Source organism: Molothrus ater, chromosome 26 (assembly GCF_012460135.2).
Source record: "Molothrus ater isolate BHLD 08-10-18 breed brown headed cowbird chromosome 26, BPBGC_Mater_1.1, whole genome shotgun sequence".
Classification (NCBI taxonomy): Eukaryota; Metazoa; Chordata; class Aves; order Passeriformes; family Icteridae; genus Molothrus; species Molothrus ater.
The window spans coordinates 2392255-2420139 of record NC_050503.2 but is presented as its reverse complement, the minus strand read 5'-3'; the positions used below and the strand labels follow the sequence as shown (position 1 = coordinate 2420139).

The 27885-nt window shown below is 51.2% G+C and overlaps 2 protein-coding genes across 5 annotated transcripts in view; one reads left to right on the top strand and one right to left on the bottom strand.

Moving 5' to 3' along the window:
* The first annotated feature begins 809 nt into the window (after positions 1–809).
* ACSBG2 (acyl-CoA synthetase bubblegum family member 2) lies at positions 810–22994 on the top strand. Of its 4 annotated transcripts, none has more exons than XM_036399531.1 (15): positions 810–849; positions 6154–6283; positions 8297–8376; positions 8925–9166; positions 11379–11467; positions 12004–12124; positions 12562–12642; positions 14295–14444; positions 15710–15886; positions 17018–17199; positions 17889–18122; positions 18687–18904; positions 19970–20109; positions 20920–21166; positions 21703–22994. In XM_036399531.1, exons 1-15 carry the CDS (start codon positions 825–827, stop codon positions 21813–21815), a joined length of 2229 nt encoding a protein of 742 aa, XP_036255424.1. In that variant the 5' UTR covers positions 810–824; the 3' UTR covers positions 21816–22994. The 4 variants fall into 4 exon arrangements, with proteins under 4 accessions (XP_036255424.1, XP_036255423.1, XP_036255425.1 ...); XM_036399530.1 differs by having other exon boundaries at positions 8922–9166; XM_036399532.1 differs by lacking the exon at positions 810–849 and adding an exon at positions 5260–5312 and having other exon boundaries at positions 8922–9166.
* A 440-nt stretch (positions 22995–23434) lies between these two features.
* Positions 23435–27885, bottom strand: part of MLLT1 (MLLT1 super elongation complex subunit) — a 33690-nt gene continuing 29239 nt past the window's right edge. Inside the window, exon 12 of the mRNA XM_036399342.2 lies at positions 23435–27274. Coding sequence (XP_036255235.1) covers positions 27146–27274 — 129 coding nt within the window. The 3' untranslated portion in view covers positions 23435–27145. The remainder of the gene's footprint in view (positions 27275–27885) is intronic.

Sequence of the window (27885 nt, the reverse complement as noted above, 5' to 3'; positions counted from 1 at the left end):
GTGGTGGAGTCCCCATCCCTGGGTGTGTTTAACAAAGCCTGGATGTGGCACTGGGGGCCAGGGTTCAGTTGAGGTGTTGGGGCTGGGCTGGAACCCAGTGGAACAGACCATTCCTGGTGTTGGCAACAACCCATTCTCGGGGCTGGGAACAGCCCAATGTCCGGCACAGCCCATTCCCGGTGTCGGGCACAGCCAATCCCGGTGTTGGGCACAGCTCAATGCCGGTGTCGGGCACAGCCCAATCCCGGTGTCCGGCACAGCTCAATCCCGGTGGAACAGCCGAAGCCCGGTGTCGGGCACAGCCCATTCCCGGTGTCGGGCACAGCCCATTCCCGGTGTTGGGCACAGCCCAATCCCGGTGTCCGGCACAGCTTAATCCCGGTGGAACAGCCCAATCCCGGTGTCGGGCACAGCCCAATCCCGGTGTCCCGGACACCGCTCCGGGCATTGACCGCGGGTAACCCGCGCCGGGGCGGGGGCGTGGCCTTCCTGTTATCGACAGCCGCCTCCTCCAATCGCGCGGCGATGCGTCTCCCCCTAATGGAGGGGGCGTGGCTTCCTCTCTGCCCACCACCATATTGCCCAATGGGGTGTTTCAAACTGACTGAGTGGGCGGAGCAATCGGTGCTTGGTCACGCCCCCCCGAGGGCGTTAAAGGCGCCGCCCGGCGGCGCGCGGGAGCCGCTGAGGGGCCGCGCGCGCTCCCGCCGGGCCCGCAGGTAACGCGCGGTCCTAAAGCCCGACCCGGCCGGGGCTGAGGGAGGGACGGACGGACGGGGGTCCCGGCTCCGCACAGCCCCCCTGGGTGTCCCCAGCGGCTCCTGATGTGTGGGGATCGCAGCCCGGCAGGTGCTTCTGGTGGTGTCCCGTTTGTGGGTGGGCGGGCGTGCGGACAGCGAGGGGGAAATTCTCGGTGGTTTTGGTTAAATGAACACAGCGTGCGTTGGAGGGGGAGTTTCCCCCAGGAGGTGGTCTGAGGAGAAGGAGTGTCCCTTCCCTTGTGCTGTGCGGGAACCCATCGTGAGGGACCGTGAGGTGACCTGAGAGTTTGGGGTCCTCTGAGGTGTCCTGAGAGGTGGGAATGCTCCAAGAGGTGACTTTGGGATGCTCCACGAGGTGATCCGAAAGTCTGGGATGCTCTGACGTGTCCTGAGAAGTGGGAAAGCTCTGTGAAGTGACCTGAGAGTTTGGGATGCTCTGAGGTGACCTGAAGGATCAGGGATGCTCCACGAGGTGACCTGAGTGTTTGGGGGTGCTCTGAGAGGTGGAAATGCTCTATGAAGTGTCCCGAGAGGTGGGAATGCTTCAAGAGGTGACTTTGGGATGCTCCACGAGGTGACCTGAGAGTTTGGGATGCTCTGAGATGTCCTGAGAGGTGGGAATTTACTCTATGAGGTGACCTGAAAGTTATGCTTTGAGATGTCCTGAAAATTTGGGATGCTCTGAGATGTCCTGAGAGGTGGGAAAATGCTCCTCTATGAAGGAGCTCTATGAAGTGAGCTGAGAACTGGGAATGCTCTGAGAGGTGACTTTGGGATGCTCCATGAGGTGATCTGAAAGTTTGGGATGCTCTGAGATGTCCTGAGAGGTGGGAATTTGCTCTATGAGGTGATCTGAAAGTTTGGGATGCTCTGAGATGTCCTGAGAGGTGGGAATTTGCTCTATGAGGTGATCTGAAAGTTTGGGATGCTCTGAGATGTCCTGAGAGGTGGGGATGCTCTATGAAGTGACTTTGGGGTGCTCCACGAGGCGATCTGAGGGTTTGGGGTGCTCTGAGTGACCCCAGAGCTCGGGACGCTCCTGTGCCAGCTCCCAGGGGACACAAAGCCACGTGTGGCAGGAAAACAGGAATACAGAAAATACAGGGCCTTTATAGGAGTACAGGAACACAGAAAGCACAGCCCTGAGCTCTCCTGCTGGGCCTTTCCCCGCTGTGCACATGTGTGGGGAAGCAGTAGCTCAGGGAGGAGGAGCTCGACTGGATGAATTCACCTCAAAGAAACATCCCTGGAGGAGCAAGGAGCCTGCAGTGGAGAGTTCTGAGCTGTCTGCTGACCGAGCCATGGTCAGTGGGCAGATTGGATGAAAGTTTGACAAGAAAGTCTCACAGATATGTTTGCTTCTTAGCAGAATGATTTTTAAATGTAGAGTCTGATGAAGGAATAGAGGTGGAAGCAAGTTTTGATAGAGAAGAAAAGAATCGCTGAGCCAGTCTTACTGGATAACCAAGGAGGCAAAGGGTGTGTTAGTTAGAAGGGGTTTGTATGGCTTACAGCAAAGGATAAACCTACTTTAAATAAGAAGATGTTTTTACCAAGCAGAAAGAGAGCACAGGCAAACAAGGCAGCAAAGCTGCAAGTAAAAAAAGAGTCGGGTGCCTGTCTGCACTGGTGACAGTCACTCATCATCCCAACAGAGGCTGAAATTACTTTTCCTCCTGTTTTCTCCACTGCAGCATCAGGAGGGCACGGGGCACTGCCCGGCACCTGTGGTCGGTGACAAAACCTTTAGCGCTCAGGAACTGCCTCTCCCAAAAACTGAGTTTATCTAAGAGGAAGAAGTGTGAGTCGCTCAGCTTTTGTTTCCTCGCTTAGCGACTCTTTAAAGGAACCAAAAGTGTCGAGTTTCGGTTTTGATGGTGATGTGGCGGTCGCCTGGAGCCGCTCTGGACGGGAGCAGAGCGGATGCGGTGCCTTTACCGCTTAAAAGAAATCCGACACAGGAAGCCGAGTGGGGCCGTGCTGGAAAATGTCAAGTGGCTGATAACGCGCTCGGTAATTTGAATTTGAAGTGGTGTTGTTGGAGCTCTGTGTGTGTTTTAGGTAAAGGTGTGTCCAAAGCCTGTTGGAAAAGGAAACTCCACTCCTACCCCCTTCACTGCCACAAGTTTGCACTTTACTCAGACCTTTATTTTGATTGGTTCCAAAGAAACACCCCATTTCCCCTTCTTCTGGGTCAGGCGCTCCCTCAAAGCAGAAGGAGTTTTTATTTAAATGATTTAAGATTGTCAGACGGGCGTAATTAAAAGGGAGGTTTCTTCCCGCAGGTTTTTTGTTTGGGAGCGTGTCCTCCGTGTTCCTGAACACTGTGGTACATCACGGTGTGCTAATTCCTCAGGAAACAACGTGGGGTGGGAACATTTGGCGTCCAAGAGCTACACCGGGCTCTGGAGAACCATGAATGAAATGGTTTGGCTTGGAAAGGACCTTAAAGATCATTCCCTCCTAGCCCTGGGACTTGTGTGTTTCCCAGCGGCTGTGTTTGTAACTCGGCATCAGGGAAGAAAGGGCTGAGCAAAGCTAGGGAGGGTCTGTATATATTGGGAAATATTTCTTCTAACCTGAATTTATTGGCTAAAACGCGTGTCTGCTTTGGGAAGCTGCACAGATTGCACTTCAGCTCAGTGTGAGTGTACCCTGGGTTGGGCATGGTGAGAGCAGAGCTCAGGGATGGGCTCTGCTGGAGGAGATTTTCCCTCTTGGGTGCCTGAAGGTGATGCAGAAAACCTTCCATGGAAATGGAGCTGAGAGGGATGGAACATCTCTGCTGTGAGGGAAGGATGAGAGAGCTGGGATTGTTCAAGCTTTGGGTGACCTTACTGTGGCATTCCAGGACCTGAAGGGAGCCTGCAAGAAAATGAGAGCTAGAGAGACTATTTGAAAGGGTTGGAGTGCCAGGAGCCAGGGAATGGCTCCCACTGCCAGAGGGCAGGGCTGGATGGGATCTTGGCAATCAGGAATTGTTCCCTGGCAGGGTGGGCAGGCCCTGGCACAGGGTGCCCAGAGCAGCTGGGGCTGTCCCTGCATCCCTGGCAGTGCCCAAGGCCAGGCTGGACAGGGCTGGGAGCAGCCTGGGACAGTGGGAGGTGTCCCTGCCATGGCACGGGTGGCTCTGGATGGGCCTTAAGGTCCCTTCCCACTAAACCACTCTGGGATGCCACAATTCCCTGACAGCAGGAGTGAGGACACCTCACCCTTTCCCTTCGTTGCTGCACTAAGGCACAGTTGGCAAGAGAAACTCTGTAATTAGTGCAGAGGCCAAAGCCTCCCTCAGGGGTGCCCTGAACCCCTTGTTGTGGGGTGCTGGGCAGGAAAGAGGGAGCAGCACTGCAAAAGGGGTCAGGAGTGATGGCAGCTGCTGCCTTCCGTCCCTCCTGGGCCACTCTTGGGTTTTCCTTGGGCAAGAGAGGCCCTGGGGACAGCTTGGGGGAGCAAGAGAGGCCATGGGGACAGCTTGGGGGGCACTGTGGGTGGGTTTGGGCTGCTCTGGGCCGGGCAGGGGAACGAGCTTGAGCTCCGGGTCGAGCAGGGGGAGCAGCTCCGGGCCGGGCAGGGGAATGAGCTCCAGGCTGAGGAACGAGCTCTGGGTGGAGAAGGGAGCAGCTCTGGGCTGGGCAGGGGGAGCAGCTCCAGGCAGGGGAACCAGTTCTGGGCCGGGCAAGGGGAGCAGCTCCGGGCCAGGCAGGGAACAGCTCCAGGCTGGGGAAACGAGCTCCGGGCTGGGCAGGGGGAGCAGCTCCGGGCTGGGCAGGGAACAGCTCTGGGCAGGGCAGGGGAACCAGGTCCAGGCCAGGGTGGGGAATGAGCTCCGGGCTGGGCAGCTCTGGACTGGGCAGGGGAGCAGCTCCAGGTCGGGGAGGGGAACGAGCTCCGGGCCGGGCAGGGGGTGCAACTCCGGGCCAGGCAGCTCCGGGCTGGGCAGGGAACAACTCTGACCTGGGCAGGGGAACGAGCTCCGGGCCAGGCTGGGGAACGAGCTCCGGGCAGGGGGAACAGCTCCCAGCAGGGGAAGCAGCTCCGGGCAGGGCAGGGAGCAGCTCCGGGCAGGGGGAACAGCTCCGAGCAGGGGAAGCAGCTCCGGGAAGGGCAGGGAGCAGCTCCGGGCTGGTGAATGGCTGCTCCGAGCACGGGGCTCTGGCTCCAACACCCTCTTCCCCCGCTGCCACTGAACCCCTCTGGAGCTCCAGCCCTCCACGGGGGCGCGGCAGCGCCCGCCGCTCATCCGTGCGCTTCAGAGCTGGGTTTTTCGCAGACATCCCCCTCTCGCTGCTCGTGAATTAAACGATTTGTGGCGTGGTGACTCGCAGGCTGTAGCGGAGCGTGGCGTGAGCAGCAACGTGTCCTTGTGCAGATGAGTAAGCGGAAAGGGGGACGTCCCTGAGCCTTCCCCCTCCCGGTAAAGGCAGGAGGCTGCAGCGTGCTCGGTCGCATTTATGACATAAAAGACTTTTTTTATAAAAAGACTTTCCTGTTCCTCGTGGAGGCGAACATGCCCCTCGCATCACACGATTTAAATGTGTCTGTCTGATGCAGGTACAAAATAGCAGCCTAAAATCCACTTTTTAGAGAGATCAAGGATAATGGGATTCCTCTCCAATCAGCTTGAAATCCCTTGAAACAATTAAAGCTCAGCCTGGCGACTCATAAGCACCGAAGGCTTTTGATGAGTGTAAACCTGAAATAAAACCAGCGTTTAGAAAACGATGAAATCCCCCAAAGACAAAGTGCTGAAAGCAGCGCGGGAGCCACCAAAAAAAAAAAAAAAAAAAAAAAAAAAGAAAGAAAGAAAAGAAAAATACAGTTGCACAAGGTTATTTTGATGCAAACAGGCTGAATGTGAGGTGTCCCCCCCCAGAGGGACCCGAAACCCCCGGTGTGCCGAGGCTGGCGGGCGGGAGTGGGGCCAGAGCCTCCTTAAGAGGCGGCGGTGTGGGGTGACGAGCCGCTTCCAATTGCGAGGCAGCAGCACATGACATAAGATGCTCCAGATCTGCCTCCTGGGCGCTAGTTTAAAAATAAAGGATATTACACGTCGGTGCGGAGCGGCTGCGGAGGGGAGGCTGCGGGACCGGCGATGCGCGGTGAGGCCGCAGGGAGATCGGGGGCTGCTATAGCCGAGCTTTTGGGACAGCATTTGGGGCAAAGGGAGCGTGGAATTCAAATGGTTCCACTCGTGGTGCTCTCGGGGAGCTGTGGGTGCCTGGTTCTGCTGTGGGGTTTTGCAATGCCCACTGTTTTTCCCTGTTGCCCGCTGAATTTCCTGTTGTTTGGTGCAAATGCAGCCTCTTTGGGGTTGCCTGGCTCACGTCAGTGGAGCTGCTTCGCTGTGACGTGGGGCTGTATTTTAATGTTTCCAAGGTGTTTTCTTTCGCAGGGACAGTGCTGTGTGAGTCAGACGCCAGGATGGCACTTGCAGAACCGGTCTCCGTGGCTTATTGCAGTTCAGCTCTTCAAGGCAGCTGCGAGGTGGCAGGGGAAGATGTGCTGCTCAACTCTTCACCCAGGTTGGTCTAATTTAGGATTTTCTTTAGGATTTATTTGTCTATTTAGGATTTTGTTTACCTGTTGTGACCTGTGTGTATAGAATTGTATTCTACCATGCTTACTTTGATTAATTAAAATGATTTTGGAAGAGCCCTGCCTCCGCAGGGAACAGCTCATGTGCAGTACCTACACTGATCTCAAACTCCTGCTGGTAAGAGGCTGCTTGGATTTACAGACTAAAGAGCAGATTAGGGTCTGTATCTCACCACAGCATAATGGGATCTAGCTGGTTAAAACCTCTTTACCTAAATTTTTTGGGGTTGCATTGAGCTACATGTTGTAAGGGGGGAAAAAAAGATGACTTGATTGACTGCAAGGGAAATAGCTGGGGCTTTTCTGCTCATATTACTGGGTCATTTGCATGCTTTGATCATAAAAGCTGGTGGAGAAATGGTGCAGAACTATTGCAACTGAGGATTAATTTGTGCTGAAAAATGTTCTCAGTAATGAGGAGGGAGCATGGAGATGGGAGCATCTCATAATTCCTTAGGGGGAAATAAAGAAATTATTTACTCAGCCCTGGTTGCTGGCCTGCAGATTAGTTCAGAGAAGCAGTTCTGCTTTAGAACAAGACATGTGATCAGCCATGTCAGATCCTCCCTGGGCCTTGAACCTCCTCATGTGCCCAAAGCAGTCATGGTTATGTATTCCCTAGAAATTCAGAATAAATGTAGATTAGAGGGAAGAGATTTCCCCTTACCCTGAAATTCACACAGTGCCTGTGCTGGTTGTCTTGTCTCTGGCCTGGTAGAAAGGAAATACAGGTGGGACTTGGTGGCAGCCCTGCCTGGCTGGGGCTGAGGAGTTTGTGTGGGCCCAGAGGAGCTCTCAGCTGTGTGCAGTGTGACTGTGATGGGCAGAATCAGGGCTCCTTTGTGCCCCAGAGCTGCCCCTGCAGTGTTTGGGGTTATTGTGATGTCAGAGCCCTCCTGGAAGAGCCTGGGCTTGGTGCTGCTGTTGAGAAGGGAAAACACCAGCCTGGAGGAGCAACACCTGAGTGATGGGCTGAGGCAAAGGGCCTGGTAGGGCCAGGCAGGATGGAAACTTTGGGTCTCTGCAGTGAAACCTTAACTCAGCTAAAACTCAGACATCAATGGTCCTGGCAGGGCATTGCCCAGGGCAGGGAACAAAGCAGCAGCTGCCTGCTTGGAGGGTGGGATTCCCAAATCTCACTGGGTCTGGCCTCCAGCTCCTGCTCTCAAGTGGGACACGAGCCTTGATTGTCCCTTACCCTCCTCATTGGGGCTGTGAGCACTCCAGCTTGGAAGGGTTGGAGTAAGAACAGTTTTGCAAGCAGGCAAGGGGTGCTTCACCAGCTCCTGCAGGGCTGGAAGTGAAAGGACAGCTCAGCTGGGAGGAGTGGCTGGAGCACATGGGGATGAGCCTGTTTCTGTTTCTCCCCAAGCATCTGCTGGGAGCCCTGGTTTTAATGGGAATACCTAAGACCAAGATTTCCTGTTGAACCAATTTCCTGCTCTTTTACAGGAAATCTCTGTGGGTTTCCCTCGGGGTGACTGCAGAGTGTCCCCAGGGCCTCCCCTGTGGTTGGACTCACATATTGCAAACAGGAGATGAGTTCCAGACCCAAGTGTCCCTTCCTGCCCCCCTTCTCCTCCTCCTCCTCCTCCTCCCAGCTGCAGACTCTTTATTCCAGGCACCTGGAGCAGCCTTTAGGAATTAAATTATGGCTGTTTTTAGGATGATGTTTATGCATTCTTCTGCAGCTTGTCTGCAATGAAAGCTGCAATTAGGACAATACTCATGTGTTCAAAACCAGCACAGGCAGAGCTTGCACACTCTGAGGGAGCTGTTCCATTGCTGGGGCCATGCAGGGCAGTGAATTAATAAAATCACCTGCAGAGCATCAGGAATCACTCTGACATCCAAGGACTGGCATTAAGGGATGGAGCAAAGCTGCCTGTGGCAGGCAGCCCTCAGTGTTCTCATCAGGGATAATTCCTTTTGCCTTGCAGAGCTGCTGAGCCACACAACAGCGAGCCAGGGCAAGATTCCAAGATTGAGGGATATCAGGTGAACTCACTCAGTCCCAAAGGTGAGTGGATGGAAGTTTGGGGACTGTGGGGTGCCTGAAATTATTGTTGCAATGAGAGAGGGATTTGTCAAACTGTGACAATGGAAGAAGCAGCTCAGGTTGCAGGATGGGTTGTGCAGAAGTGTCTGGAACTCAAGACTTTAAAGCACAGCAGTGCTTCAAGGGTTAAATAGGCAGTGTCAGTGCCTGGTGCTCATCTGCCAGGTACCACTGTCCTGCTTTCAGTCCTCCTTAAAAGAAAAAAAAAATTAAAAATAGCAGAGTATAAGATGTATGAACTTTCACCATACCAGTACAAGAGCCTTAGAGCAGGTTAGAGGGGATGTAAGTGGGAAATGTTTGACAAAACTTGAAAGTCCTCTAGGGCCTTTTAGTCTAAAATACTGGGGTTCACATGGCAAAATGGCCACGAAGAAAAGGTCAAAAAAGGGGTGTGGGAGGGGGTGTAACAATTTGCTTTCGTATGCTTGAGACTTGCATTCCTATTGCTGTTATGGCAGCAGGAAATTTGTAAGTCTGAGCTGCTGAACACTTTCCTTTCAAAGCAGCCTCCCCCTCTCCTGGCTCCAGTATGTGGACAACTCGTCGTGATGGGGAGGTCAAGCTGAGGATGGAAGAGCAGGGCCCTGGCAGCGAGGCCCCAAAGACTGTGCACCAGCTCCTGGAGGAAAGCGTCAGCAAATACAGTGACTATTATGCCCTTGCATCCAAAAAAAATGGCAAATGGATAAAGCTGACGTATAAGATGTACTATGATGAGTGCTGGAAAGCAGCCAAAAGCTTTCTGAAGGTAAGGGTTTGTGGAGTTCTCTTTGGCATATGCACAGAATCCTAAAAACAGCATGGTTGGAGTTGGAGGGATCTTAAAGCCCATCCAGTGCCATCCCTGCCATGGCAGGGACACCTCCCACTGTCCAAGCCCTGTCCAGCCTGGCCTTGGGCACTGCCCACCCTCCCAGGGAACAATTCCTTCCCAATATCTGATGTAAATCTCTCTTCTTTTAATTTAAAACTGTTCTCCCTCTTCCTACCACTGTGTCAAAGCAAACCAAATGAAACACTGTGTCAAAAAACAAAGTCAAGTTTAATGTTCACTCATTTTAGTGGTGGAGTGGCTGCAGTCAAGTCTATCTTAAATCTGCAAATTCCCTGAGTGCAGATGAATCTTACAGTGACAGGGAAGTACCTGAACATGCTATGGACACCTTGGTATTTCATTTTTTTTGACAGTTGCTTCCACATTTAAGCACGTAAGGAAACATGTCAAGTGAGGTGTTTGAGGTTTATGTTAAACCTGGACACTGCCCCTCCAGAGGCTTGGAAAGGTTCATCTTTCTAAGAAAAAAAGGGATCTTAAAAACCAGACTTAAATGTCCCACATGGCCCAGCCTTTTGCTGCTGCTGCTGGGATTAGGAGACTTGGAGACAGAAACCAGCACTACCTGTTTTTACTGCTGGGATCAAGTCTTACCTCTTCAAGTTAAGGCCAGCCTGGTTTTACTCCTGTGCTGGGATCTTCCACTCTGGGACAAAACCAGAGTCTGGCTGAGGGAGTTAAAGACTGGGACTCCAAGGGCTGGAATTTCATAGCCAAGTGTGACTGCCACTGTCTTGGGACCTCTGCTGCTCACAGTGACCCAAGATGTGTTAGAAAGTCTCTTTTCCCAGCCTGGCAGTCAAAGAAGGAGTCAGAGCTCTTCATTTCACAGTCTCAAGGTTGTTTATTGTATCTTATCTATAAAATTTTTTCTCCTGTCCAGCTGAGGTCCACTCAGCAAGACAGAGGCACTCTGGCCACCCCCAGGGCAGGGTTATGTGTTTATACTAAAAACTACGTGTGCAATATTTACCATAACTTCCCAATACCCATCACCTATGTTAGACAGTGAGCTTCTACTCTAAACCAATCTGTGAGTGCCACCATCACAGCAGAAGATGGAGGCCAAGAAGAAGAAGGAGCAAGGCTGGACACACCCAGTTCCCTCCATCTTGCCCCCTGAACCCCCATTCCAAAAACCCCAAAATCTACTTTTCCACCCCGTGATAACTTCACTATTATTCTACCTAAACTGTTGTGGCTGCTGATCTTCATACAAGGTTGGTGATTTGCTCCATGGGTCACAATCAAACCCCCAGGTGTTCTGGGCTCTGTGCCAGGGTCTCTGAGCCCCTGGCAGGGCTCTTGGCAGTCCAGGACAGCCAGGGGGATGCTCTGGGTCCTGACACCACTGGAGCTTGTTGCTCTGGCCATTATTGATATTTGCCATTCCCAGCTTGTCCCAGATGTCCCAGGAGGTGCTGTCTGATGTCACCTCCTCATTCCCAGCCCAAGGAGGTGACTCCCTGCACTGCAGGTTGATATTCCTGTGAGTGAGCCTGGCTTTCCAAGGGCAGAGGTCAGCAAATCCCTGTTTTCCTGCCCAGCAAATCCCTGTTTTCCTGCCCTCTTACAGTGAGACAGTGCTGTGAAACTTTCCCTGCTTCCATGCTGGCTCCTGGGGGGTTATTCAGTGTATATATACATTACATATCATTACATTATCAATAGACTGCTAATGTCTGTGTTCATTGTGTAATTAATGGTTTTATCCACGCAGCTCCATGATGTAAATGTCCAGTAAATTGAGTCCAGTATTTTTCCAGCTTTGCATCAGTATGGGGGACATTGCACATATTAGAATTTAAACTGGGTGACAGGACCACAGATAAGATTTATTATGCAGGAAACATCAGCAACAGGATTGACATAAAAGACAAATTTTAATTGCAAAAATATGGCAACAACGTCTTGTAAAGAGAGAACTACAGTTCATTTCTGGGCTGTACTGAATGGTGAACGTGTGTTGAGTTTGTCACATTATTTTGGGGAAAACCTGTTATAATCTAATGCTGAGACCACGAGCTGTTCCCTCAGTGCTGTGCCCACAGCAGGATCTCAGATGCTCCCTGAGCTTTGGCCAGAGGAGAGGGCAGGTTCCTGTGATGCCATCTCTTGTTTGCAGCTGGGGCTGGAGCGTTTCCATGGAGTGGGCATCCTGGGATTCAATTCTGCTGAGTGGTTCATTGCTGACATTGGAGCTATCCTTGCAGGGTAAGACTCTTGTTTCTGGCCATGCATTTTGCTTTGGCAGGCAGAGAGTGACTGCAGCATTCACATGAGAAGCAGGTTTTGATTAAAACCCCAGTAAAGCAAACAAAAACACCCCAAATCCCATTGCTTATATTTGGATTTAATGAAGGTAGATAGAAGCTGAACTATTTCATAATGAATTAATGAGACAAAAATGAAATGCTTTTCTTCAGGCAGCTGCTTCTCTCAAAATAAGATGACCAGTAGGTTAATCCAAAAGCATTCTTATGTACACAGTGATTAAGGAAATGCCAGAGAATCCCATGGCTGGATTGTGATATCTGCCTTCCACATGAGATATTTTGCTCCCTTGCTCTGCTCTTGACATTTCCCATGCCCCAGAACAGAATCTTTCCTCTTGGAATTAAGCTCTCCCCTCTTTGTTGTCATTTTATGAGATATTGTTCTTAAAGTTTTCTCTCTGAAATTTTGCCAGCAACTCTGCTTGTCCTCTAACTCTGTTTTGCTTTTCTGTTCTGTTTTTTTCCCTTTTCCAGGGGATTTGCTGTTGGGATCTACACTACAAACTCTCCTGAGGCCTGTCATTATGTAGCAGAGAACTGCAGTGCCAACATCATAGTGGTGGAAAACCATAAACAGCTGCAGAAAATCTTAGAAGTAATTATGTTTTTTAAATGGCTGGGGATTACAGCAACCTGTTGACAGATGTGGGAGGGTAAAATGCTGTGGGAGGGGAGTGCTGGGTCTGAGAGCAGAGATGAATTCCTTGCTGTGCTCCCTGCTCCAGCCAGGTGAGCTGTCACTGGCACTGTGTCTCACAGAGGTTAAGTGGTGCTTTCACTTCTTAAAAACCTTGGGCTTAAAATTAAAGAAGCCCAAATGAACAAGTGGGTGTCCTCTAGGTTATCTGGCACCATCCCAGCTCAAATGATGACTGTTTCTAGTGAGGCAAACCCATTCTTTAGGGGCACAGATGGGATTCTCTTGGCTTTACATAAAGTGGCAAATCTGAGGAGTGTGCTAAGTGGGGTTACAGAGGCCTGAAAGGGACGAGCAGCATTTGCTCCTCCTCACAAATCTCCCTTCTTACACAGATTGAACACAGACTACCTCATCTGAAGGCCATTGTCCAGTATGGGGAGGAGATCAAAGAGAACAGACCAAAACTGTACTCGGTGAGTCCTGGGTTTCTTCACAGCTTCTGAGCGCTGGTTGTGTTCAGCTGATGGCTGCAAGTACCTGTCACCCTTCAACATCTGGTGGTGACATCCCTGTCCATGGCAGGGCCTTGGAATGAGATGATCTTTAAAGTCCCTGCCAAGCCAAACCAGCCTGGGGTTCTGTGACTGTGATCCCCTGAGCTGTGTTGGCTTTGGTGGAGGTTTCTGCTGTTGTACAACCTGGATAATCCCATGTTGTAAGGGGGCTGTGAGCTTACTGACCATTGCCAGACACCTTGAGCCCCACAGTTACTCCAGGGAGTTGCTACAGAGCTGTAAAGCTCCTGGGGGTGGGTCTGGCTCCTTTCTGCTTCTCCCTGTGTCAGCCAGGAAACACTTTAGGGTGACAGTGAGGGTGTACACAGAGGTCTGGACAGGGAGAACAGCTTCCTTCTCTTTGTGTGTATTAAAAAGTTGTTGGGAAGGATGGAAGTTTGACAGAAGAAAGTCTCACAGATATGTGTGCTTGGCAGAAAGATTTTTGGATGTAGAATCTGAAGAAGGAATAGAAATGAAAGCAAGTTTTGATATAGAAGAAAAGAATTGCTGAGCCAGTCTCATTGGATAACCAAGAAGGCAAAGGGTGTGTTAGTTAGAAGGGGTTTTTATGGCTTAGAGCAAAGGATAAACCCACCCCAAACAAGAAGATGCTTTTACCAAGCAGGAAGATAGCACAGGCAAACAAGGCAGCAAAGCTGCAAGTAGAAAAAAGGTCTCAGAATCTTCCACTGCAAGAAAACTGAAAAACAAGCTTAAACTTAATGTAGCTTAAACTGCAATGTACTGACTTTTAGTGATTGGAGAATTGTAACATGAATATGGTAATTATAGGAGTTATGATAGGCTATAGATAAAAGTTAAGGTATAGATTGGTTCTACTGTATTAAAATGCTCAGCAAAGAAGAGTCTATAATGCATTGTAACCAATAGAAAAGTCTAGAATGCAATGTAACCAATAGAAAAGTCTAGAATGCATTGTAACCTAAACTAAGGGTCTCCAGGCCTGCCTGCAGCTGGAGCTCACAGCTGTGGGCACAGGCTCTGTCACCCACCACCCTGGACTACTGGAACCTCTTGGATGGAATAAACTTTGGAGAGCTGCCTGGAGTCCCACATCCCTCATTTTGGCTCTCAAGTGGCGCCCAACATGAGGCACCATTAGTAAGAGGGACTGGTAAGAGCCTGAATGAGGGATGTGGGTCTCCAGGCCTGTCTGCAGCTGGAGCTGACAGCTGTGGGTACAGCTCTGTCACACACCACCTTGGACTGCTGGAATGTCTTAGATACAATAAACTGCATTTTGGAGAGCTGCCTGGAGTCCCACACCCCTCATTTTGGCTCTCAAGTGGCGCCCAACATGAGGCACCATTAGTAAGAGCCTGAATGAGGGATGCAGGTCTCCAGGCCTGCCTGCAGCTAGGGCTGACAGCTGTGGGTGCAGCTCTGTCACCCATGATCCTGGACTGCTGGAACCTCTTGGATGGAATAAACTGCATTTTGGGGAGCCACCTAGAGTCCCACATGCCTCATTTAGGCTCTTAGAAAGAGTTCCATTGTTCCTGTGGGTGATCCCTCACAAAGGGGCTGAGCTGTTCTGTTCCCTGCAGTGGAGGCAGTTCCTGGAGCTGGGCAGGGACGTGCCGGACGAGCAGCTCCGCGCGATCGTCGCGACGCAGAAACCCAACCAGTGCTGCACCCTCATCTACACCTCGGGCACCACGGGGCAGCCCAAGGGGGTCATGCTCAGCCACGACAACGTGAGTGCCCAGTGCCACCCCAGGGCTGCTCAGGGAGAGCAGCCTGAGCTGGGAGGGACCCTCAGGTGTTGGGTTTGTGGGGTTCCCAGATGGAGGGAATGATGCATCTGAGTCCATGTTCTTAGAAGAATTAAAATTTATTGTTTTATTGAATTAATTATTTCATATATTAATAGAAATAATTAATCATTAAGATTTAATAATACTATTAATTAACATTTATATTATTTTAATGTAATTTATATAGTTATATATATAACTATATATATAAATATATATTCTATATATAAGACTATATATTATATATAATTATATGATATTATATATATTTATAATTTATATATATTTATATATAAATTATATATATTTATAATTTATATATTTATAGTCTTTATAAATTATTTATTTGAATAATTTTCTTTATATATTATTCTTCATAAATACTTATTATTTATATAGATATTTATCATATTTTGTTAATAATATTATTCATTAATAATATTACTCTTATTATATTAATTTAATTTATTATTTTATGATACTATATTATATTAAAGAATGCTATACTAAACTATACTAAAGAGTACAGAAAGGATACAGACAGAAGGCTAAAAAGATACTAAAGAAAAACTCATGACTCTTAGCTTGGCACTGATTGGCCATTAAGCAAAAACAATTCACATGAAACCAATGAAACAATCACCTGTTGGTAAATAATGTCCAAACCACATTGCAGAGCAGCAAAACACAGGAGAAGCAAATCAGATAATTATTGTTTTCATTTTTCTCTGAGGCTTCCCAGCTTCCCAGGAGAAAATCCTGGGCAAAGAGATTTTTCAGAAAATATGACAGTGACACACAGGGATGATCAGTGCAGCCCCATCCCTGCCCAGGCACCCCAAGAACCCCACCCTGAGCAGCCCTGGGAGCTCCTGGAGCTGTGGCAGCCTTGGCACCATTCCCTGGGGAGCCTGGGCAGTGCCCAGCAGCCTCGGGGGGAAGAACCTTGCCCTGAGCTCCATGCCAAGGCCCGGCCCAGCTCCAGCCCTTGCTGGGCTCCTGTCCCTGTCCCAGAGCAGAGCTCAGCCCCTGCCCCTGTGCCTGCCCTGGGCAGGAGCTGCAGCCCCCAGGAGCCTCCCCTCAGTCTCCTGGGCTCCAGCTGAACCAGCCAAGTGCTGCTGTTGAGATCCCAGGGTGCTGTAGCTGAGCTGGGCTTGTGTGTTCTGTGCTGTCCCTCTCTGAAGCCCCTGTGGTTGCTGTTGCAGCTGACGTGGACGGCGGCGGTGGCCGCGCGCTTCATCATGCTGAGAGATGCCCGGGACAAGCAGGAGGAGGTGGTCAGCTACCTGCCCCTCAGCCACATTGCTGCACAAATGTGTGACATTTGGGCAGCCATGACCCTCGGAGTGCAAGTTTACTTTGCCCAACCAGATGCATTGAAGGTAAAAAAAACTAAGACAATAAATTTCCACTCATCCACTGCTTGAGCTGGGGTGGGTGCTGTCGCTGGCCGGGGGCTCTGTACAAATCACCAACGGGACGGGGCTGTGTGGAACTGCCTGGAGCTGTTTTATTTTCCAGCATCAGCCTCATTCCATGGTGATGACAATGGGAAGATGCCAGCAGCTCACATCCCCAGCAGCAGATGAAGAACTCAATGTTACAGCTCACTTTATAAGTTTTGTGACCAATCACACAAAGCAAAAGCACATTGACAGTGGTTCTATCCAACCACTATAAGCACACGTACCTTTGGTTAAACAATGCTTGCTTATTTCAAATACAATCCCTGCTTGTGAGCCTTCAAACACAATGCACAGAGCTCCATTATTAAGCTTCAAACTTCCTAATATCTCACTAGATAAACTTTTCTGTAGCTTAGGGAGTTATTCTAGACAAGTGTTAATACACAGACCATTGTTCTATTTGTCCTTGCTTTTCTACAGTTTAAATAATTTTTCTGCTGACCTATATCTCATGGCTGCTGCTTAGCTCTAATCACAGTTCTGCTGTCTCTGAGGCCTGCCTTTTGCAGCTTTCCCCAAACCCTCTGATTTTGTGGATTCCCACAGGTGCTTGAAATAAGGCTGTGTTATCTTGTGGCTCTGTCAGCTTTCCTATCTGGGTGTACTTTGCCCACTGACCAGCTGCCCCTGTTGGTTTGACTGAAGCCTGAGCTTTTGACTCAGTCACAAACTGGGAGAAGCTGACCCAGCACTTCACAACTGGGATCTGCTGAGTTCTTACCTGACACCTGGTGCCACATCAAGAGCTGGTTGAGCAACAGCCTTGTGTTTGCTCTGCCCACATTGCACCATGGCCCCAGCTAAACCTGAGTCCTGAGTAAAGGCTTCTTGTGTCAGTGCTGGCACTGAAAGCACTGATCCTTGCTCCCTTCACAATTCCCACTGGAATGCCTCAGGGCTTCCCTTCTCTTGGTGCTGCTGCAAAAAACAAACAATTCATCAAAACTCGTGGCAGACTCCCAAGTTTTTGCTTGTGACCAGTACTGAACTGGAGTCTGCAGTTTTAGAATCACTTCTAAAAACTGCATTAAATCCTGCTTCTCTCAGGGCAGCTTGGTGGAGACCCTGCGAGAAGTGAGGCCAACTGCTTTTTTGGGAGTTCCTCGTGTCTGGGAAAAGATGGAAGAGAAAATGAAATCTGTGGGCATGAAAGCCTCAGCGCTCCGACGGAAAGTGGCAGCGTGGGCCAAGGGAGTGGGGCTGCAGACCAACCTCAAGAAGATGGATGGGTAATTATGAGCTACATCTCAGGGATGCTGATGAGTTTTTAGGAGAATCTTCCTGCCAAATCAGGGATTTTTTTCCATCCAGGGGTTATATTCCATCCAGGATTCTATCTCATGTGACAACTGTAGTGGTGTTTGCAGGGGTCCCAGAATGAGGGAAGAGATGAGAATGTTGACTGCATGTTTCAGAAGGCTGAGTTATTATTTGATGATATATATTATATTTTAAAAAAATTATGTATTAGAACTATACTAAAAGAATAGAAGAAAAGGATTTCATCAGAAGGCTAGAAAAGGAAAGAATGATAAAATTTTGTGACTGCTCACAGCCTTGACACTGGTGGCTGTCATTGCTCATCAAGTAAAAACAGTTTCATGTGCTGGGTAAACAATTCTCAAATCTCATTCCAAAGCAGCAAAACATGGAGAAGCTGAAGCTTCTCAGGAGAAAAGATCCTAATGAAAGGATTTTTCATAAAATACGTCCATGACATTAGACCAGTGCAACTTGGCCCCGAGGGGGAGCAGCAGGGGCTGGAGGGGAAATAATCCATGATTTTACTGAATGAACTGAAGCAGGATGAAGATAAAAGGATGAGGGGGAGGAGTTCTGTATTTTTTATGTCCTGGAGTAGGGTGAAGATGAAAGGAGGAAGGGCAGGGGTTGTGAGAGTGTCCCTGTCCTGGTGCAGGTGCTCGGAGGAGCCGGTGAATTTCCGCCTGGCCAGGCAGTTGGTGTACAGGAAGGTGCGCAAGGCCATCGGGCTGGACCGCTGCACCAAGTGCTACACAGGGGCTGCTCCCATCACCAGAGAGACCCTGGAGTTCTTTCTGAGCCTGAACATTCCTGTGCTGGAGCTCTATGGCATGAGTGAGAGCTCTGGGCCCCACACCATCTCCCTACCTCACGCCTTCAAGCTGGGCAGGTGAGCGCCCTCCTGGGAGCAGGGCAGGGGGGTTCTGCCTCTGGCACATCCAACTCTGCTGCTGCAGCTCATCCCCACAGCCCTGCTGGCTCTAAAAGGTCACTGGGGAGCCTTGTCACAGGTGATGTGTGAATTTACCTTGGCTGGGTTCTGTGGGAGCTGGGGAAGAAGTGAGGGGCTGGTGGGGTGGAGGGAAGGTTGGTAACTCCACCCTATCCTTTGCTTTAATGGCAAATGACTAAAGGGTGCAGGGGGTCTTTGAGCAGCTTGTTCAGTCTGCACAGTGAAAGTTTGCTGCCAAGGACATAAATCTGCTCATTCAAAGCTCAGGTGTTGAGAACAATGAGTGCAAAGCAGCAGGTGTGTGAGCACTGATCTCTGCAATAGCAACTCTTTCTGCAGCTGTCCTTACATGAGCAGATGCCTTTAAAGCTCTTTGCCTGGGCTCTTGTGCTAAAAAGCTGCTGGGCTTTGTTCAAACCCTTCAGCTTGAGAGGTGCTGCTGTAACTTCTGCTTGAATTTGGTTTAAAATAAATGAATCCTTGCTCTGTGCTGTGTTTCAGCTGTGGGAAGGAGCTGTCAGGGTGCCACACCCTGATCCATAAACCAGACAAGGATGGCATTGGGGAGATCTGCTTCTCAGGCAGGCATGTCTTCATGGGCTACCTGAACATGGAGGACAAAACCAAAGAAGCCATTGATCAGGATGGCTGGCTGCACTCAGGGGACCTGGGCAAGCACGACAAGGATGGATTCCTCTTCATCACAGGCAGAATTAAAGGTAACACATCCCCTGGCTTTGTCTTGGTGTTGTGCAGCACTGTGGAATCAGTGAGTTGTTGATGAGCCCAGCTGTTCCCTCAGCACTAACCCATGTCCCCAGCTGCCCCATCTTTTAAATCCCTCCAGGAATGGTGGCTCCACCACTGCCCTGCACAGCCTGTTCCAATGCTGTGAAGAAATTTTTCCCAATATCCAGCTTAACGTGGATATTGGGAAAAATCTAAACCTCCTCTGGTACAGGGGACGCTCTGCTGGTTGTGTGGCTGTGACTTGCACAGAAGAATGTTCACATTCTTCTCCTCCTGGAGTTTCCATTGAATGTGGCTGCAGGGTGGGAGGAGAGGGGCAGCCTCGAGCCAGGCTGTGTTTGCAGAGGGAGGGAGAAGCCCTCTGATTTCAGCCCCAGTGCAGTTAGTGCTTTGGGGGCTTGTTTTATCAGCAGCTCCCTCAGTTTCAGGAGCTTTGCAGGGTGGCCTCCAAGGAAAACAGCAGCTTAACACTGTTGTGCAAGTGCCTGGGAGCAATGTGGCTCTTGGGACAGAGTTTGAGCAACCCCAGACAAAGCCAAGGTCACTCAAACCTTCAGCCCTCAAGAGACAGAGGTGCAGCTCTGAGGAACAGGAGGCTGAGCAGGGGGCTCCCCTCTGCTCTGCAGCACACAGAGCAAACTTTCACTTCAATTTCTGATAATTTGGGTGCCAACTTAGGAGCTTTAGAGGCTCAGGGGTCTGTGCCAAGGGGCTCACCTGCATTGCCAGCACCCCTGGAGCACCAGGGCAGCTTTGGCTGGGCTGAGTGTGAGCAGCTCCTGCTCCTCTCTGCAGGCTGCTGCAGTCAGGGATCAGCACTGGGGCTGGAAAAGCCCTTTCAAATGTGCCACATCCCCACATTTTTGAACATTTTTGGGGATGGTCACCCTGTGACTTTCCCAGTCCTGGTGTGCTGCCTTCTCCAGCTCTGCTGACACAGACTCAGTGTTTGATCCAAAGGAGCAGTTGAGTTGTTGCAGATTGTGGGAAGGGGAGAAGCTCCAAGCATTAATCAGGATTTGATTGTTTTCCAGAGCTCATCATCACAGCAGGAGGTGAGAACATTCCTCCTGTTCCAATCGAGGATGCTGTCAAGAATGCTGTTCCCATCATCAGCAATGCCATGCTGGTTGGAGACAAAGCCAAATTCCTTTCTATGCTCCTGACACTAAAGGTAATGGCAAACAGGATGGGGATCCACCACCTGTGCTGCTGAATCTGAGTCATTCCAGGGAGGAAGAGTTACACATTTTTAGTGTCTTGTGGAGCAGAATTGGCTGCAGCTGAAAGCACAGAGTTGTCACTTGCCCAGACCATCAGGCCCTGCTGCTCTTCAGGGCAGCTTTTGCTGTGCCACAGAGGGCAGGAAGAAACAGAAGGAAAAGACCCAAAAGTGGGGCTGGACAAGGAAACCCTTCTGCTCTCCTCACCTGTTTCAGTCTCTCCCAGAGCAGTGGGGGAGATAAAAACCTGTCAGGGATTTCTTTGTCAGACTCTGGCTTTTAACTCCACCAGGACACATCTGTGGTGGCCTGTGCTGATTGTCAGAGTGGGAATTGCTCCTTACTGAGACCAGGGCCAGCAGCCTTGGCCTGGGGCAGGAGATCTGAGCCAGGCCCGGGAGTGGCTCTGCTGCTCTTGTCATGGCTGAGTGCTGTGTGTGACTCTGAGACTGCTGCTGCACAGTGTAGGGAAGTAAATTGTGCTCCAGAAAAGGTCTGGAAAGCAGAGATTAACTTTGGACAGCACAGGAGGAATTTGGCAGATGGGCTCCAGAACAGGCAGAGACCTGAGGGGTTTATCTGTGCTTTGTCCCAAGTTTCCATTAGGGTTGGATGAGAGCTGAGGGGCTGCTGGGGCTGCGGTGGGGCAGGGAAGGGACCCCAGAAGGGACCCCAGGAGCTGTGCCAGGGCTGGAGGCTCCTTGGTGCAGAGGGCTCAGGTGCTCAGCACTGCTCAGTTTCCTGCTCTGGTTGGCCTGCAGTGCGTTGTGGATGCAGAAACGGGGGAGCCTGGAGATGACCTCGCTCCAGAAGCTCTGGAATTCTGTCAGAGGCTGGGCAGCAAGGCCACCAAGGTCTCAGAAATCATCAGCAGCAAAGACAAGGCCATCTACACTGCCATCCAGAAAGGGATCTCTGCTGTCAATGAGGGAGCTGTGTCCAATGCCCAGAAGGTTCAGAAGTGGGTCCTGCTGGAGAAGGACTTCTCCCTGTTTGGTGGAGAGCTTGGTGAGTGTCTGGGCTGTGCCCTGTGCCCCTTCCCTGGCACTGAACATCAACACAACCACAAGCCCCAATGCACAGAGCTGCCCCTGGCCTTGCCTCCCTGGGGCTTTTCCACTTCTCTGTTTGGGGTGGGATGAACTGGGATGAATTCCCAGTTGTGCCCAGCAGCACTGAGTGGAGCAGCACTTGCCTTGTGCTGTGATGCCTCTCACAGGGTTATGGAATATCCTGAGCTGGAAGGGACCCTCAGGGATCATCACCAGCCACCCCAACAAGCCCACCCTGAGCAGCCCTGAGAGCTCCTGGAGCTCTGGCAGCCTTGGGGCCGTTCCCTGGGGGAATCCCCTGGCTTGGGGCTGGGACCATTCCCCCTGGGTGCTGCTTTGGCTCACAGGGGAAGGGAGGGACATTCCATTAAACCCAAAGAGAAGTTTAGAACTTCTCTTAGGTCACTGCTCCCGTGTTCTGCCTCTCCCTCCAGCCCTGCTGGGTGCTCCCAGTGCTGCCCTCCCCTTTAACCCTTTGCTGGTTCCCCACAGGCCCCACCATGAAGCTGAAGAGGCCGGTGGTGGCTCAGAAATACCGGGACCAAATCGCTCAGTTTTACACGGACACCGAAACCCCCTCGGGGGAGCCCTCGAGCCGGCCATAGAGCCCAGCCCTGAAACCACCCCCAGGACACTCCCAGCTGCCCAGGAGGGATTCCCTGGATCCTGGTGAAATAAAGCAGCTCAGCCTTCAGGCAGTCCCTGGGCCTCGCTTTGCTGTCCGTGTCCTGCAGTGTGGTGAGCGTGGTCCTGCCCATGTTCTCCTGTGTCTTGTGTCCCTTGCTGAGATATCCCAAATATCTCAACTTTGTATTTTTTATTTCCATTTTTATAAGGGCAATATGATGTTTACCTTAAATCCACCTGACATGTTACGTTCTAACCAAAGTTTTCTTTTCTTGAGATGAATGTAAAACAGGAGCTGCAAATCAGGAGCTGCCCTTTCTCTGCTAAGGGAGAAAGGCAGATTTCATTTTCCAGCAGTGTCCTCACTCCCTGCTGCACGTTTCCCTGCATGCTGATGGCATCCTTATAATTTTAAATCTCCTTCCCCACAAACTATTCCTGTCTGAGATGACAAATGCTGTGACTACACACAGCAGTGGAGGTGGAAACTCACATGAACTGGGCTTGTCTGTGCAATATTTTGAGTTTGTTTTACCTTTTTTGAGTTATAATGAAGCCATAAATTGTATTGTTGGAGTTGTATCCATGGCTGGTATTCTAAGAAGTGATTTACTCCAGGGATTATTTATAAGGCTGTGTACAATGTGTGAAATCTGTCTGTGTTTTACAATTCAGGAATGTTGTAGTGTCTGAAGGGGGGAGCCCCAGAGTGGAGGCTGGGTGGGCTGAGCTCTGTAGCTGTGCCTGGGGAGAGGAGATGGGGCTGGGAGCCCAGGCTGCCTCTGCTGGGGCTCTGTGCTCGACCAGCCCCGAGCTGTGGAGGTGCCCAGGGTGGGCACAGCCAGGAGCTCCTGGTGCTCGTTCCAGGCTCTGCAGGCCCAGCAGGTGAAGGATGGCTGGCAATGGCTCAGTGCACACCAGGAACCCTCACCTGAGCAGGGAGAGCAGCCCAGCTCTGGTTCCCGGTGCCATTTCCCTGGTGTTAGAGCAGGGTGGGCTCAGGGGGTGAAACCCAGAACTGTCTCTGCTTTGGGTCAGAGGAATTCCCGTGCCCAAAGGCACCACTGGAACTGCAGCTCCCCCTGTGCCTGTGTGTGCTGAGCTGGCTGCAATTGCTGTGTCCAAGTGAAATAAACTCCTCTGTTTGTGTCTCTGAACTCTCACTCGTTCCTGGCATGGAGCAGGGCTGGGTTTGCCTCAGGCAGGGAGGGCTGAGCTGTGCCCCAGGCTGGAGCTGCTCCCTGGGCAGCCAAGGACAGGGACAGGCCCTCAGGGGAAGGGAGGGGACGGTGCCACCCTTGATCTGTGCTGAGCCCGTGCCAGGGCTCTGTCCTTGTGACAAGGGAGCAGTGGGGACACCTCAAATCCCACGGGAGCTGCCCCAGGCTAAGCCCTGCACCAAGGGCAGGGCCCCCTCACCTGAACAGACAAAGCTCTGATGGATTAAGGGGCACTGGAGTCACCCCATGCTTAAAACAATTCCCTTTTCCTTGGCTTTCCCTGTCCCAGGCCTGAGGGTGTTACCTGTGCCATGAGGGGTGGTGGGAAAGCCCCAGTGCCATCCCTGGGGAAACAACAACTGAAAAACACTTCCAAGTTTTACTTTTCCATCTTACTTTATTTCACTTTTTCTAGAAAATTCCTCCATAGTTCCACAAATTTAACAAAAAGTTTAAAATTCAGGACAAACAATCCTGTAACGTATTACAAACATGAGTTTTTTTGTGTTTTTTCTTTTTAATCTTGCAGTTAAGTCTTGGCTCAGCTGCATTTCTTCCAGCTGAGTGAAGAACTTTTCTCCCAACACAACTTTTAAAATCCTCAGGTGCTGAGGTATTTAATACCTCGGCTCTAGGCAGAAATACAATTAAAAATTCTCTAGAAGTTGAAGTACTTACATTTTTCTTTAGGAGTGCAAACTCATCTTGTCAGTTTTTGATGGCTATTCCCGGCCCCAGGAAAGCAACAACGCCCATCTGGCTCCTTTGAGCACTGATTCACCTGTCCCAGGTGCTCCAGGGGAGTCTCAGCATCACCAGAGCCCCTGGGCCAGCAGGGAGGAGCCTCCTGTGAGCAGAGCCTGCTCCAGCACATCCCCAATGGAAAACTGGAACTGGAGCCGCTCTGGGCTCTGCTCGTGGCGAGGCCCCTCCGGGAGGGACGTTTCAACCTCTCTCACCATCAAACACGGTCCAAGATCTGACAAAAAAACTCTTTCTGGATTGTTGCATCAATGCTTGGCTCGTTCTGATGCTCCCACCGCAGCCCACGATCCCACGGGTGGCAGAGTCATTGCACTTCCATGGATCCAGCCTGACCTCAGCCAGCCTCGCTCCCTCAAGCCGGGCTTTGCTGCCAAGCCAGCCTTCCTCTCCTCTCTTGGTGAAACTTTTCTAATGGTAATGTCAGTGACCAAAGCCTCAAGGCTCAACACAGGGCAGAGCAGGAGCCAGGGAAAGGCTCCTGAGCCTCCTGCAGGAGGGAGGAGCCGAATCCTGATTCCACCTCCAACTCGATTCCAACTCAGCAACTCGGGAAGCCCTCGGGCTGCCAGCACCTGCCTGTGCCAGCAGCAGCACCACGAAGGAACAGGGAAAAAAGGAACAGAGTCCTGTCCATTTTCCTTGGAAAAACCATTATGGCTACAAGTCAATTTGGGATTCTTTTTTTTTTTTCTTCCTTTTTTTAACAACGCAAGCTACTACACATCCTCGAGGACCTGAAGCAATGCCCACAGCAGCACTGCCCCCTCCTTCCTAGAGTACAATAATCCATCCATGCTCTCAAGAGTGACACAAGAACAAACACTTTATCCACAAGAACCTGTACACGGCATGTTCAGAACAGCGTTCAGCCAGCCTAGAGGGGATCTACACAGGGAACTGCAAGGGGACACAAGATGAGGCCCAAATGTGACCATTCTTGGTTTGCAGTCACCCCTCCTGTGCTCCCCACGCTACCACATACCCCAAAAAACATCAACTCTGTAGAACAACTAAGTACTTGCAAAAACCTTTTAGTAACAAATCAGCATGTGCACACAATGGAGAGGAACTATTGCTGGGGGAACAATCCTACCTCGGGGTTTTCGGGGAGGGGGGATTATAAACAGTCTAAAAAAATCCATGTGTAAAATACTTCTTATAAAAACCAAACAAAATCCCTATCAATGCTCAGCAGACTTACCAACAAAGTCACTTCCAGGACAGGATGATGCCATGGCAGGCTCAGAACAGCCTCCTGCAGGTGCTGGGAGCTGTGGCCATGGGGTGCTGCCAGGGGCAGGGGCAGGACGGGGGTGGCACCTCCAGGGCCTTGAGGGGCAGCTCTGGAGCTGTGACAGTCTGGAAGTGCTGGGACTGGAGCTGTGGGAGGAGTGGGCAGCACTCAGTGGAGCTGGGGCTCGTCCTGGCCACCCCTGCTGCTCTGGGGATGGGACAATGCCACCAGCCCCAGCCCAGAGTGCCCAGTGTGGGCACAGAGCTGCCTCCCCCTGGCACAGCCCCACAGAGACACGAGGCTGTGACCAGTGTGGGTGTCCTGCTGCCACCTCCCCCTCTGCTCCCTGCCCTGAACCTTCTCTGGCCTTTCAATCCAGCCCTGGCATCGTCCAGCAAGAAAGAAAAGAGCTGAGATCACTGGCGTGACAGGGTTTGCACCCGGCATGAGCTTGAACTTCCATATATATATATATATATATACAACACATATATATATATATATACACACACACACACGACACATGAAAGGTGGTACAAGGACAAAATTAATGGGAATCGGGTCAACATGACCCAACTCAAACAAGCTTATCATCATATTGCCACTTCAGTTGATTAGTTGCAACATTTCCATGATAAAGAAAGGGGGAACCCAAAACAAGGGACAGCAAAGCTGGAGGGGTGCAGCCCTCCCTGAGCAGAGAGGCCCCCACGCCGCCTGTGCCCCATTTGGCAAAAGCTTCCCACAGCCCTTGGGAAACCAGCAATTCCTGGGCAAATACTGAATTTAGGGACCAGGAGTGTAACACAGCTTGGAGGGAGGGCTGGGATTTGCCCATGCCCACCTGGCCAACACTTGGAGGTCAATCCTAGTTTAACTAGAAATCCAGGGAAGGGCTGCATTAGTGTTTCTGTTTGTGCCTTTTCCTGCACAGGCAGCGGGGTGGGAGAGGGAGGAGGGAACAAACCCAACCCCACTTTGTGTTTTACATCAGCATCTCCCAGGCGTGCCCAAAGACTGAAGCTCTCCCTTGTTTTGGTTTTCCCAAAGTACAGCCACTACTATAGGGGCCACTGTAAGGAGATTCCTCTTTGAGAACACAGAACAAAACCAATCACATGTTTTGGCAAAGTTATCAAACACTGACAAATGGAAAGACCACGGGTGAGCCCCTTCTGGAGCATGGGATGCCTGGAGGTTGCTGTCCAGCTTCCTTACACTACAAATTGTCCACAAGAGGCATTGAACAAACGAGTCAAATCTTATTAAGCGCCTTCCCCTGCCAGAGCCATAAAAAAACAACAGAAAAACACACCCTTAAGATCATAAGACCCAACTAGGCCCTTCTTATACATACAGTACATACATATATATAATATATATATATATAAAATATACAGCTTACAGTTTTGGAGTCCTATTACAGTTAAAGCAGACTGAAAGGAGTGGGACTTTGTTTAGGAGCTCAGATCAACAAACAAGACATCTCCAAAGCCCAGCAGGAGACAGCAGGTTCCAGAGGCCTCCTCAGCGAGCACAGAGGGTCCTGTCCCCACCGGGAGCCAGGTCACCAGACCAGTGGGTGATCCCAGCTGGGATGGAGCTGGGATGCAGCCCCTCTCCTCTGCAGCAGACCAGCAGGAGCCCAGGGAGCCTCCTGTTGTCCCCAGTGTCCCGGCCAGCTCTGTCAAAGCCGCTGTCACCCACGGGGCAGAGTCCAGGGGAAGGGAACAGCATCCACGCTTCTTCAGAGCTCAGAGATGCCTGGAAAATGTGCTCTTGAAACACAGTTGCTCCAAGGGAAACCAAAAAGGTCGCGCTGTGCAGCCTAAGTGCAGCACGCCTGCTCTGCTGGGGGCCTGGCCCACAAAGCCAGGGCTGGGGACAGGCTCAGCAAGGCGGGCGCTGGTTTGAAGCCTACAAGAAAAGTGCAGCTGGCTGAGCATTCCTAGAGCATGGCTGTTCTCTAAGGCAGTGCTTCTTCGGGTGAGGCAGGAGGATAAGAAGGCCTAGTTCCATGGGGTGGTGTCCTGGTACCAGTGGAGGGGATGTCTGGGTGAAGAGCAGAGCCAGCTTGCCAGGCCCAGCGTCATGTGGCCACGGCCTCCAGGTAGCTCTGCAGCTTGCGGACGGTCGTCTCATCCAGGGAGAAGAGGTCAAAGTCAAAGGTTGTGTTGGTGACGTTGAAATGCCCGGTTTCCTCAATGAGATTCACGATCTGGAGAAGGGGGATGGAGGTAAGTACAGCACAGAGGGTACAGAGCACATCCAAGCTTTCCCATCCCTTGGAGGGGCTCAAAGCAGGAAGGGAATCCTCTTCCCAAAAAAGCAAACCAGCTCCCCCTGCCTGCCTGACCAGCTCAGTCTGGACACTGGTGTGGGCAGGTTTCCTTTTAATCATAAAATAACAGAATATCCTGAGCTGGGAGGGATCCTCAGGGACCATCAGTGCAGCCCCATCCCTGCCCAGGCACCCCAAGAACCCCACCCTGAGCAGCCCTGGCAGCTCCTGGAGCTCTGGCAGCCTTGGCACCATTCCCTGGGGAGCCTGGGCAGTGCCCAGCAGCCTCGGGGGGCAGAACCTTGCCCTGAGCTCCATGCCAAGGCCTGGCCCAGCTCCAGCCCTTGCTGGGCTCCTGTCCCTGTCCCAGAGCAGAGCTCAGCCCCTGTCCCTCCACGTCCCCCCAGGAGGAAGCTGTCAGTCAGACCAAGCTGTCAGTCAGACCAAGCTGTCAGTCAGACCAAGCTGTCAGTCAGATCAGGAAATCCCACCTTTGGGATTGCTACCAGGATGGCAGAGGGAAGATGCCCACACCACACTCCTGCACC